General features: G+C 41.6%; 1 protein-coding gene across 24 annotated transcripts in view; it reads left to right on the top strand.

Moving 5' to 3' along the window:
• LOC119016673 (collagen alpha-1(XIV) chain) overlaps window positions 1–13,186 on the top strand; it is a 181,318-nt gene that overhangs the window by 60,632 nt on the left and 107,500 nt on the right. For all 24 annotated transcript variants that reach the window (XR_005074221.1, XR_005074226.1, XR_005074225.1 and 21 more), the window contains 6 exons: window positions 173–299; window positions 408–547; window positions 1,632–1,764; window positions 1,937–1,981; window positions 3,525–3,670; window positions 11,469–11,598. Coding sequence is in view for 15 of the 24 variants with exons in the window: in XM_037092778.1 (XP_036948673.1) it covers window positions 173–299; window positions 408–547; window positions 1,632–1,764; window positions 1,937–1,981; window positions 3,525–3,670; window positions 11,469–11,598 (721 nt within the window). In the remaining 9 variants the exon portion in view is untranslated. The remainder of the gene's footprint in view (window positions 1–172; window positions 300–407; window positions 548–1,631; window positions 1,765–1,936; window positions 1,982–3,524; window positions 3,671–11,468; window positions 11,599–13,186) is intronic.

Raw genomic sequence — 13,186 nt, 5'->3', positions numbered from 1 at the left:
CTGGTTACAACTACAAGTGGTGATGAGGTCTTAAAATGTATGGAAAGCATCTCAGAAAAGGTTTTATAAGGTATTAAATTTAACTTCAGGTTTCTTGCGTGTACCCTGATAGAACAAGCCAGACTTCTGACGGAAAAAATTCAATATAAGTCACTTGTTCCTCTGTGTACAGGTGGATGTTGGCAGTGTGACAACCTGGTTGCTGAGAAACCTGACCTCGCTGACGGAGTACACCGTGGGTGTCTTCGCCATCTACGACGAGGGACAAGCCGAGGCTGTGACTGACAGCTTCACCACAAGTACAAACTGATATTTTTAGTCATGTTATTACTAGAAATCAGGCATTACAGGTAAAAACACAAGCTGTTCAGTCTATTGTTTCTCTTAACATAAGTGTGTGTGTGTAGAGACCGTTCCGGACCCGCTGGATCTGAAGAGCAGTGACATCTCAACAGACAGCTTCAGGGTGTCATGGCAACACGCAGCCTCTGATGTGGTGTTGTACCGACTCACCTGGACGCCCACCGATGGAGGAGACAGTGAGGAGGTGTGTTTGTGTGCATAGCCAACGTATGTGGGCACATTTCAGACACAGAACTAGTTGTTTAAAGACAGCTGATTCAATTGGGGACAAAAGCTGTGTCCACAACAGAGGTGGTAAAACTCCTGACAGTCTTTCCTCCAGCAGAAGTTCAGATACTTCTGTAAAAACAGACTCTGGTGACAGTAGAAGTCCTGATTCATCTTGTTTCCTCCAGTACAGTAACAGAGTTCAGGCTCTGACATGGACTCAGAGTATCAGAGTAAAAAGTCTCCCTCTGAAGGACATTTGTGCTCAAAGCTAACTGAAGCTCACGTCATATTAATAGAATTCAAAGACTATTAAAGTTAAAGGTAGAATCAGTAGGATTTGTCCCAGCTGTTCCTGAACGCACCACAAAGACAGTTGATTGTTGAGTCTCATTCCCAGGACGTCAAATAGACACATGTTGGGTTGGTAAAGCGTCCCGAGCAGCAACAAAGAGAGAAAATCAGAAACTCTCTGCAGATACGAGACACTAACACGCCTTTTCTCCACATTCCAGCCTCCCTCTCTGTCTGTTTACGGCTTCTTACGTCTTTTACATCTTTGTCTCGTCTCGCTGCGTCTGCCGGGCGTGATGTGCTCTGATAAGTTGAAATCATTCTTGTGAGAAATAAATGAATTCACATTCACACTCGTTCAGATATTTTTGATTAAGATACAAAATGAAACTGAGATGAACGTAAATAGATGAAAGTTAACCCTCTCCTCTGTCTCTCTCTCTGTCACACTAATGAGTCTCTCTCTGGGAGATTATCTCTGACATGATAATCCCAAAAGCAGGACGTGTTATTGGTCTCTTCACCTCGGGGCTCGTCATTGATCTGCCAGCTTCTTTTTGTGTTTAGATCTTTCTGTATGTGTTGTTATGCATACATTATCTATAAAGGTGTGTTTTGCTTCAAATAAATGACAGTAAAACTTAAATCTAATGCTTTTTGCTGTAATGTGGACAGAGTCTTAAGTTCAGATTTTCCATTTCATTGACTTTTTAATTGTCTGTATCTGCTGCTCGTCTTAACACAAAGTCTCCATCTCTGTGTTTAAGGTTCTGGTGGACGGACACATTAACACCTACCTGATAAAAGGACTCAGCCCTGCGTCAGAGTACGAGGTCTTGCTTGCTGCGATCTACAATAACGAGGCAGAGAGTGATGAAGTAATCCTCGTGGAGTCCACCAGTAAGTCTCCACTTCTGTCAGCTGTCAGCTGCCCTCCTGTTTTTACTGCATTTTTTCTGCCTTGTCTGCTTTGCCAGCTGTTGTGTTTATCACTCATCTAATCTGTAGTCTAAAGCTTCATTAAACATCTTTAAGTTGTATTAAAAACTAAACAGATTTGTTTCATTTCCAGTTAAAAGAACAACCACAGTCGCTACGACAACCACCACCACAGAAGGTAAATGCTCATTTCTGCTGCCGTTCGTCCTTGCCCATCATCCTTGATCCATTTTTTCATCCTAAGATCTCCCCCTGCTCTCCCTCCTTGAACTGTCTGCTGTGTGTTTGTGTTCCCTAGTGTGTAGAATACATTAAATATCACTTTTAAGGCTTTTACAGAGCAAATATTCATGACGAGATGAAACCATTGCATGAAACACTGCAGCCTTGTGATATGGCCCGCAGCCAGTTTTAGTACAAAAGGCTCTCCACCTGTTTCAGCAGCCAATCAGTGTCTTTTAACGATTTCGGCTGGTCAACCTAGTTACATGTAGTCAGCTGACGGTGGCAGTTTGGAGTTTAGGATGGAGGACACTTAAGAGAGGATCACATCAAGAAGAAATGATTGAGAAACTGACAGCTGTTCATCTTTTCCTTTGCTTTCATTTACTCACTCACTCAACCACAAACTCAGTCCAAATCAAACTGCAGAAAGTCACTCACGATCACTGATGCTCATTTATATTTTAAGATGCTTCAAATTACAACCAGCTATAAAATATGATACACATCGAGCAGGCATACATCCTAAAGCTGTCAGTTCAAAGTCTTTACTGATGTTGAAAAGACGTCCTGTGCAGAACCAGAATTAATGTTTTTTGATGTGTTCTGTAGACGTCTTTTCAACGTTCACTATTGATGTCCAAATGACATACTTACAGACTCCAAACTTAAAGTTTTTATGTTATAATTTCAGATGTCTTCAGTCACAAAGAACTGAAGACGTCAGAAGATGTTGTTCAAAATGAAAAGTTTACTCCATGCTGCAAAATCTACAGGGAGGATTTGAATCTCTGTAGTCTGCAAAAACAACTAAACCACAGGAAGTTCTATAGATTGAAGTTGAAAGTCTCAAATGACAATGTAAAAACTTTAATCTTGAACCCTGGAAAGATGTGACTTAGACATCACAAGTGAAGATGTTCAGTTTCTGCAAAGATGTTTTCTGGATGTGTTTTCTTGTTGTCTTGTTGATCATATTGGTGTAAACTGGCAGGTTTTCAGGCTGGTAGATTGCAAATAGTCTCAATCTGAACAGGCTTTAAAAGTTTAAAGTTTAAAAGTTAGGGTTTTAACAATTGTATCAGTTAAACCTGTTTATTTTTCTGTTATCTTTGGTGTAAAGATAGCCACTGTGGCTTTAATGAAGTTTCAGTATAGTGCTGGATCAAGCAGAGATGAGATTTGTGTAGGTGACGGTGTAGAAAAATGATTTTACAGCTTCTTGTAATCTTTTTTACAAGATCCAACGTACGCTAAGAAAACCAGGGTTCATGTTTTTTTTTCTGCCGCTGCTTCACTTTGTCTTTAGATCCGTGGTGTGTCATCCATCACGCAGGTTGTCAAATGTGTTGCCACGCAAACCATTTTGAGGGGAAGCCTGTGTAAATGAAATGCCAAAATTATGACGTTGATGAGATTTTTCTCTTTTAGTTTTTTTCTGTTATACATTGAAAGGCAGTGTTGTGCTTCAGTGAGCTGAGTCTGTTCTGATCCTGCAGCTCCGCGGTTTGGAGTGAGGAACATGAGGATCGATGAGGAAACCTCTTTCAGTGTGCGGGTTTCCTGGCAGCCCGTCGACTCCAGAAATGTCCGACATTATCGACTGAACTACGTCAGCTCCAAGGGAGACAGAGCAGAGGAGACGGTAGGATGAAGTCTCATTTGTTTAACTTCTGACACTCGTGTTTTCTACAACTTCTAATTATTGTGTAGCCAATGAAAAATTGGAGTTGAGAGTCTTGGATTGTTTTTGTATGAAAGTTAAACAGTAAATGATTTGTTGAATTGTACAATGTTATTAGAAGATGAAAAAGATGTTGACGAAACAAAGCCAAAGCTTTGACGTGTCAATCTTGAACAGGATGAGGGAGATTATTGACGAAGACGAAGGCAGGCCCCCTGATTAGAAGCCCTCCATGGAGAGAAAGAGGGAGGGAGACAAAGACAGTAGTGTTGAATGTGATGGCAGGTCTTCAGATTCAAGTTGTGAGGAAGAGAGAGAGAGAGAGAGAGGAGGATAATGATGATGAAAACAGTGGTGGATTTTCAAAGACAGAGAGAGAGAGAGAGAGAGGGAAAGAGAGAGAATGTCAGGTCTTCACACTAATGAGCTGCAGCAGACAGACAGAAAGAGAGAGAGCTGCCGAGAGTCTTGTTGAAAACAAACACTGATGTAAAAACACATAGTGTGGTGGAAATGGTGTTTGTGTGAGTGTGTGTGACCATGTTTGACAGGCAAACGGATACTGATGACGGCCTGACGTTCCAACGTCGAAATTAAGATGCCTGCGTCATTATGTGAAATCAGTAAATATTGTCTTTAATATCACTTCTGTCATCAAACTGTCTTCAAAAATTATTTTTCGCTACATCAAATTGTGATAATTTAACGGCTGTGTACGTGTACAGGTGTGTTGATTTTAATATAATAACTTCCCATTTATTAAAGATGATTAAGCTTAATTTCTTCAGGATGTGTAATTTAGATCAAGATATTGAGGAGATCCTGTCTGGAAGATGAGAAACACAGACACAGTCACAAGTCTTTTAAAAAGTTAGTGGGTGGAACTGGAGCGACGCTGTCTTTTCTATCCTAGTCATCATCTGATGTGATTAATGTGAAAACGTCTCACTTTGGATACATTCAGTCACCAAAACAACTTGGGTAGTTTTAGGAAAAGATCATACTTTGAAATAACTGTTCAGTCATGTAAGTCACATCATGTTAGACAAGTGATGTAAGTTATTGACCAAAGTACGCGACTAAAGTTCCTTAAAATGCGTTCACTTCCTCATGTAACATAACCTCAGATCAAATCTTAATACGTCTGTTCTGACCACTTTGAATCATTGGACCGCTGACCGGGCTGCAGTGTTTGACACATTGGGAGTGAGAACGGATTGCCTACGTTCTAATGTCACGGCGCTCCATAGTGGGGTGTGTACAGTATGTCAGGTTAATATGAATCAAATGCCTCCAGGAATCTGGGATGTATATTTCTAAAGGTCTGAGTTGTCAGGTGTGTATCTGTGTGAGTCTGTGGCATCACCACACCGGTGGCTGCCGTGTGTCGGACTCTGGCCACAGGTCCCACATCAGCCTTTTCATCCTGACAATAAAGAGCCACCAGCTGCCTGCACCGGCGGCTTGTTAAATGAGATCTCTTATCAAAGTGCGAACAGCTGTGGGCTCTGTTTGGCAGTCCGGTCAGGTTATGAATCACCGAGTGCACTCAATAGCTACCATTTAGATGTCTATCTTCTGGGGGGAAAATCTGGCAGGCTTGCGCTCCTGCTTTGTTCAAAGTAAGTTTGTCTCTGTGGTTTGTGGCTGCTGAGGGAGGAACACCAGCCATTAAAAAAAACACTCATTTACATGTGATTGATTTCTGGATGGCAGTTATCCCACTTGATCTTCACTGATGGAATTTGGTCTTAAACTGCTAATAACTTGTGACCAAATGATGTCAGATTTAATTAAATCACACATTTTAGCAACATTTTCACACATTTCAAACGCTCCAGCATCAGAAAAACAGACTGTTTATCTGTTCAAGACCTGGTGTTTTTACAACCTTTGACCCTCCTCAAGAAAGTAAAACAGTCTATGTGTCACTTCTCTTAAATGATAAAGTCCCTGAAAGGTTGAATTAATGAAAAAGTTTTTCAGCAGGAGAGTGGCTCAAGTCCTCCAAAGTCCAAAACTTTCTCTCCTGTGTGTTTTAGTTTGAGCCTTCTTTTCCTTTCTGATATTTTCTCTCCAAACAAACAGTTGGGAGAGTGAGGCTTGTTATTGCCAGCGTCCCACAGTAGCGTGCCATGCTTTCTTTTTTTCTGCCTTCATCCCTGAAACTTCCTGATTTGAGTCCACCAGCTGTTCCACATTGTTTCGTCCACATTTACCTGAAAAACTCAGAGGGTTTCCGTTTAGATTACCATCACTATGCCGAACAGCTCCGGTGCTGGCTGAATTGAAGACAATTAAGCCTCCTGAGGACGCATCTGTCGCTTGTCAGTGCTTCTCACTAAAATTGTGGACACATTGTTTGCAAGCTAATTGGTGTAAATACTGGGGGGGGTTTTAGATTTATCATCCTAGAGGGAGATTTGTTTTCACAGCCGGTACAACACGGCAGTAAAGGGAAACTTAAAATCTTCATTTCTACAGCCATACGTCCAGTTCTGCTCTGAGGCGGTTTGTTCAGGAGTGCTCTCCTCCATTTAAAGGTCCTCTGTCTCCAACCAGCCGGAGGTAATGTGAGGTACTGAGCGAACAGGTGATCAGTGTCATTTGCTATTGTGAGCACTACGTGTGTGGTGGCTCTGTGGTTCATGTCTGAGAGACTGGGCGTAGGAAGACGGAAGATGATTTTGGAGGCGTTGTGTTTGATGTTTTGTTGAGATGGTTCACATGGTGAAGAAGCAGGGGGAAGAGTACAGACAAAAAATATCAACATGAGGAAGAAACAGTCAGCGCTCTGAGTTTACTCATCACATGGAGTCTTTGCTGGCAGAGTTTATGGATAGAAGTGACTGGTTTGTTGTCTGTAATGAGTGGAAAGTCTTTGCAGCTGCTCACCTGCTCCACTGTCTTGCCTTGGATGGAGGTGGGCTTCAGTCCAGTGTGGTGTGTGTTTGATGTGCTAATGACCAGTTCTGTTGCTTTGTCCATGTTCAGCTGCAGGCAGTTATCAGTGCACCACAGTGTGGAGAGAAGTGGAGCTGAGTTACTGTCAACAAGTTTCATCATTTGTATTTGAAGTATGTGCTGATGGACGGGGGGCTGGTGGCGTCTTTTTACTGTTTCGAAGCCTTTATTTCAACCAGAGGGGCTCAGATTATAAAATACAGTCTTTGTTCTGCAGGAGGGAAAGAAAAGCTGCGAGAGGACATTTCATCTGTTGTCAGATACTCGTAAATTTGGGACGCACCGTATGGATTTTTTTCAGGCGATACAATAATTCCAGTGCCTGCTTCTCGTGGCCATTATCGACTAGATAAACGATAATTTCACATTTTATATTTTCAAAAGAACTCCCTTACTTTTTTATGCACACCTGATTGAAAGACAGATGTAGGGAGCATGTGTTGTGAGTTACAATCTTGTCTAAAAAACAAAATTGTCCACACCAGCTCTTGCCTTCATTGTGTAGCTCTACACAGGTGCAGCAGCTCTACATCATGAGCATGGCAACAGCACTGTTGTTGTTCTTCTCTGTGTTTATTGGCTGGTAGCAATCCAACTTCAAAGGTGCATACTACCACATCCTGTGTGCAAATTCTGCTCTTGTTAAGTCAACTAAAGCAATTTGGCTTTGTATTATTAGCTCGATAGTAATAATAATTTGTAAATTTTATCACATTTCCAGTCTGGCTCAGTCTGTGTTTCCAGCAGCATCAAACGAGCTCTGATGAACTCAGTGTTCAGTATCTGCTCTGCATCAAATCAGCATACAGACGCAGCCAGAGACTCGCTGCTGATGAAGAAACTATCTCAAGCCAGATATTTTCTTCAGGACCTGGTGGAGGCCAAACAAGAGCAAAAAGGAGAGTGAATATTTGAACCAAACATGACTCCGATATTTCTCTTTGTCAGCTGTCGTTTTTGTAACTCCTTTTCGAGAACAACTTTATAAGGTGACAATAAGTCAGTTTTGTGTCTGGAGTTTTGTTTTGGAGCCTCCTTATGGTCAGAAATTATTACAGAAGACTTCTTATAGCTTTACCCTCTGTCACTGAGTTTCTCGGCACTCACCTCTGTACAGGCTTATAAATATAGAAGTTAATGGCTCTGCCCGTTCAGATGGCTCTGTCACTGTTTTACCAGATGTCAGTATCTCCGGCGTAGCTGAGGGGCGACTCGACTCTGCAGCCATCTGTCCACAGACAGCTGTGGCACTGAACTCAGTGAAGCTCCGTTATTTCTCTTTGCTGCTTCGTTCGGTGTCCAATAAACCAAAGCCGCCGGGCATCAAGTGCAATTCCACTGTGTGTAAACAGTTTCATCTGTTATTGCTCGACAACAAAATGTTGATCCAGGAGGTGAAGAACGTAGCGAAGGCAGGATTAAAAAGTTTAAGGCATGATTGTTTTCCTCTGTCACACGTTCGGCTCGTACAACTTTGGAAAAGAGTCTGTTGGTGATGTCATTGGAGTTGGTTCGTTAGGCGGTTCCAGATAACCTTTATTTTACTAACAGGCTTTCAGTTCTAAACGAGACTTTGAATGGACTTGAATGAAATTATTAAATCGGTGAAGTTCCTGTTTAAAGGGGTTCTGTTGCTCTTACATCAGGGTGTGATTCTCATCATCTGTTTCTTTAACGGTTGTAGCAGTTAAAATTGTCTTCTAGGACGTATTTCATCCCGTGTGTTTTCTTTTGAATCGTTACAGTTAGACAGAATGGTTAACTTTTCTTTTTTAGAGTGGCTTCTCTTTGCCCCCAGTTTAATAGATGTGCTGTCATGTTGCTTACTACTACAGTCACTATAATTGACTCACATCACCCGCGTTGTGTTTCCTGTGCAGTTTGCCCTCAGGCACAGCAGCTCCAGCGGTCTCAGGTGGATCGAACTTAATATTCAGGTCCTGCACAGAGCCTCTGTCAAAACTAGATTGGGTTTCTGAATCCTATAAATACTTTATGAAACCATGTTTGCATTAACAAAGTGGAGTAAAAGGAGTGTAGGAGTGTGTGGCACAGTGACAGTTTAGAGACTTGCTGCGTTTTTCATCAGACTGGGCTGAAATTGATTTGTTAAGGCCCGCAGTGTTTGACTGACACGTCTGCGAGAGTGTATTTTGGTGGAACTAGAGGGTTCGTGGATGAAGCAGGGCTAGACTGGACATGCTCAGAATGCAAATGTGGCAGACAGACAGACAGACGGACACAAAGACTGTGGTAGAGAGAATCAGAGGAATGAAAGACTGAGGGTGTCTGCACGCACACAAACAACCCAACCTTTAACATATTAAAGGATTTCTCCTGCTGAGAACAAAACAACATGAGCACTATTTGTCCTGAAGTCAAAACAGCAAGAAAAAAAAACCCAACAGCTCTGTGTTCAGGCACAGTATGAATTAAACCACCACACATCAGAGTTTATAGATGCACACAAGAGCCACTGATGAATAAATAAATCTGTTGGTTTGGGCGAAGTAGTTTGTGCTGTGAGAAAAATGCAGTTTGCAATGAGCTGTGATGGGTTTCATGAATGTGATCAAGCGCCGTGATTATTCAGTCATTTAATTCTCAGCCACAGACAGACATTGCTATCTTGTTACGTTTTTTTTAAACACTTTTCTAATTGCATTTCCAGAAAATAAATGACTATGTGATCTGTCGCTATCATGAAAGCTGAGGCTAAACAATGATACTCAGTGTTAGAGGGAGGGAGTGTTTCAGACAGAGGACGAGAACACTGATGATTTTCTAGTTGTATTAAGAACTCAAAATGAGGAATCTGAGCAGAATATGTCTCCTTTAAGGGGTTACTCTCTCTCAAATAAGTGTTAAATTTTGTAAACTGTCATCGCTTGTCCAAAACACAGTGTCTGAAAATTGTCAGTCAACTAATCTATTCAATATAATGTTTTTTGGCTCTACACAATACATGTAAAGATATATGATATATGACAGAAGAGTGTAAAATGAGAGAAAGCTTTATTGTGATAACGATCTATAGAAAGAAATGGCAAGAAATAATTATTTGATTTTTAAAGATAATTCATGAAACAGCAGCTGTAGAGAGAACCTAAGAAAGAGGGAAAACAGAGGAAGAGTTGAGAGCGGAGATGAAGAGAGAAAAGAAGCCTCGAGGGTGAAGAAGCACGTCGGCTTTTCTTTGGACGTGCGACTCATTTAGGGATCAGATTTAAGAAAAGGCCACAGTTCACCGAGAGGAGAAGAGGAAACCTGCACACAATTAACCTCTGCACCACGTGAAACCTCAGCGCCTCACTGCAGCAACACTCAGAGCCTCACCTCCATTAAAAGGCTAATACATTTTTTATTTTACGGTACTTGGTACATACAAAGTCTTAATTCGCTGGTTTAGTTCATTCAACAATCAGTCCCAACGGAAGCTCCTGAAGGTAATAAAAAATCTGTCAAAGAGGAGTTCCACCAAAATGAAATCTCCTCTAGATCTTCCTCAGGCAGCTGGAAGATGGCTGGTTATTTATTTGTGATTGTGAGATTGTATTTTCATTGATCTTTGAGCCCAACCTCAAAAACTTTTCTTTTCTTAACAAACATACACTCAGTAGAAGTCCCTATTAAAGGTATCAGCATGTGTTTCTCCTGCAGAGAGTGAAGTCAAACAGTCAGACTCTCCTGCTGTTACTGCTGCTGCTCTCCTCACCTCACCTGGTGCTGTTGGTTCACACTGTAGATCTGCAGTCTAACTCTAATTAATATAATGAGGGCCAATTAAAAAAACAGCTCTGCAACAGGGATTTAAAGTAAAGCAGTCAGTAAAAGAACATTTGCTCCCCTCCTGACTGTGTTACCTGTTCAGTGACATGTTTTATATTTCTGTTTGTTTTTTGTCTTTCAATAAAAAAAAGAAGAATTTGGCAGCATGAGAGCGACACGACTGAACAGAGAGCTTCAGCTGCATCAACACAATATCAAAACAGAGAGCAATGTTTCATTCCCATCCACACATTTAATTTAGCACCTCACTGATACTGAGACAGATATGTGGAAGTAACAGATACTGATGTTAATATATCGACAGACGCCTTCTTTTCCAATGATCCCTCAAATGTGGTTATTAAACACTTGACAAAGATTTGTAACGGAAGCAGAAGATTTTACAGTTTAACACTCAACACCACTGAAAGAGTGAACTTGAATTACCATAAGTTATGCAGAGCATCGGACAATATCGGCTAATTGTATAGGCCAGCTGATATATGGTTCAGCCTCTGAACTGTGGAAGGTGAAAAACCAGAGATGGAGAAATAATCAGGAGGGGGTTCAGGATCCAAATCTACAATTCAACTCTCGATTCTTGATTTGAGAAACAGGAAATTCTCTGATGTACCGTTCATGAACAAACCAAACAAACCACAAGACGTTCTCCTGCAGTTAATGTTACCATAGTGTCAACGACAGGGAATTTAATGTTGGTTTTGATTGTCCAGATTGATTGAAATGTTCTTGTGTGATGGAACCTGAGTTTGAGTGGCACTGAGCTGGCCTTGACTGTACCCAGCCGTGTCGGTCCTAAGAACTTCCCAACATGTAGACAGTAGGAGCTGGGATTCAAACCATTGATGACCCACAGTTCCACCTGAGCCAAACCCATAATGACTTTACACATTATGTTTCAACAGACCACTCTTTCTAGATTTCCCTTTACAACATGATCAAATTGGTTCTGCAAATACTATTTTTTTTTCCTGTGATTTAACTTTGAGTTTGTTTGTGTTTGCAGAGGACGGTGCCCACGGGTCAGAGCAGCCTGGTTCTGCAGCCTCTGCTGTCAGATACTGAGTACAAAGTGGCCATCACTCCTGTTTACCCTGAAGGAGACGGACCACCGATATCACGAATGGGCCGAACGCGTAAGTTGTAAACGTCCAGTATGTTTTGAGAACAAACAAGTGAGTTCCATTCTGGTTATAGATTAAATTAAGATGATAGAAATATGTTCCCTCCCAGCGGCTGTTTTAAACTGGTATGATGGGATAAACACTACAAGCAGGACCGTTGTTAAAGAGGAAGTGGAGATGGATGGAGTGGACGTTGTCCTTCTTGTAACATAAATGTAAAAAGGGATTAATTTCTAATTTATAAACCATAAACTGCAACAGAAACAAGGAAGGAAAACCTGTCAGTGTAAGACCTGATTATAATATTATTTGGCAGTCGCAGGAAAAAGTGAGACGCTAAATGTTATAGTCATTCAGTTGTATTATGAATGATAATCATCCATCTGAGCCATTAAACATATAGAGTGTGCTGGGAGAATCCGAGTTGTGCCTCGAGTTTAAAGCAATAACCTGACTGTTAAATCTATTGTAATAGTTCTGGATAAGTGTCATGAAAATACTTTATAATTGCAGTGACCTTTCCCTCTAAAAGTTCTTGAAACATTTTTGCAGCACCTCCATTAAGTGGCATTTAGCGTGAGGCGTTCTCAGCAGAGAGCAGCACTCTGCTCAGGTGCTTTCTGTTTCAACCCATCCTGTGTCTCTGCAGCTCATTAACTCAGGACAATTTCAGGGGAGTTGGAAGAGGTAGCAGCCTGTCTTGGTAGCTAAATGTTCAACATCCATTTTCTTAACTGTGGAGCTGAAGACAGAAATATGCGGGAAGCATTCTTTCCCTTTTGTTGAATGTGACTGAACGCTGCTGTGAATGCACCTTCGGAGGCTGATGATTTTCTCTGCTGCCAAGTGCATTATGGAGCAAACACTCGACTTTCAGCGAGGAGGAGACGCTAAATTCAAGTCATTCATCTTTTCACACCATCCCATCACGTCTCCCTGTGCAGCGCATTACACACATTAGCAGACGTTAATGACATTCTCCGCTTTTTAAACGACGGGGCCCCCGACACCTCGTGATGATGAATGGTTCCTGTTAGCAAGTGAGCGATGAGATGATCGCCCAAGGAGGAGCGACAGGGAATGAAGAGAAGGGAGAAGACTGGGTTCTTTTAGAGTGAAGATAGATGATGTGACAAAGGGAGTCGGTGTAATCTGGGGATTTGAACCTATGAGGGATGGGGTGAACGTTGAGGGAGGCATGACAGGGAATGCAGAGAGGATGATTGGGTGTTCAGCCTCAAGCTGAAGATAGATAATGTGACAAAAGAAGCAGAATAATCTGAGGGTTTGATCGACCATAGAATGAGGTGATCACCGGGAGAGGCCTGGATGGAATAAAGAGAGGACTGAGTTTTCAGTGGTAAAGACGGAGTAGAATATAGATGATATATAATAGAAAAGTCACGTATGACCTGGAGTGTTGTGACCAGCTTAATCTGGGGATTTGAAGCACTGAGCGATGACCAATGAGCTGATGTCCCACTGGTCTAAAAGAGGAAATAGAGGATTTGGGGACTTTTGATCTCTACAGATTTCTGTTTTCATGGAGGATCTGAAAGTGTGAGATCTGAGATGTTTGCAGAAGGAGAAGTGGAGGAGG

The sequence above is a fragment of the Acanthopagrus latus genome, chromosome 3 (assembly GCF_904848185.1).
Source record: "Acanthopagrus latus isolate v.2019 chromosome 3, fAcaLat1.1, whole genome shotgun sequence".
Classification (NCBI taxonomy): domain Eukaryota; kingdom Metazoa; phylum Chordata; class Actinopteri; order Spariformes; family Sparidae; genus Acanthopagrus; species Acanthopagrus latus.
This window is presented reverse-complemented; position numbering and strand designations above follow the sequence as displayed.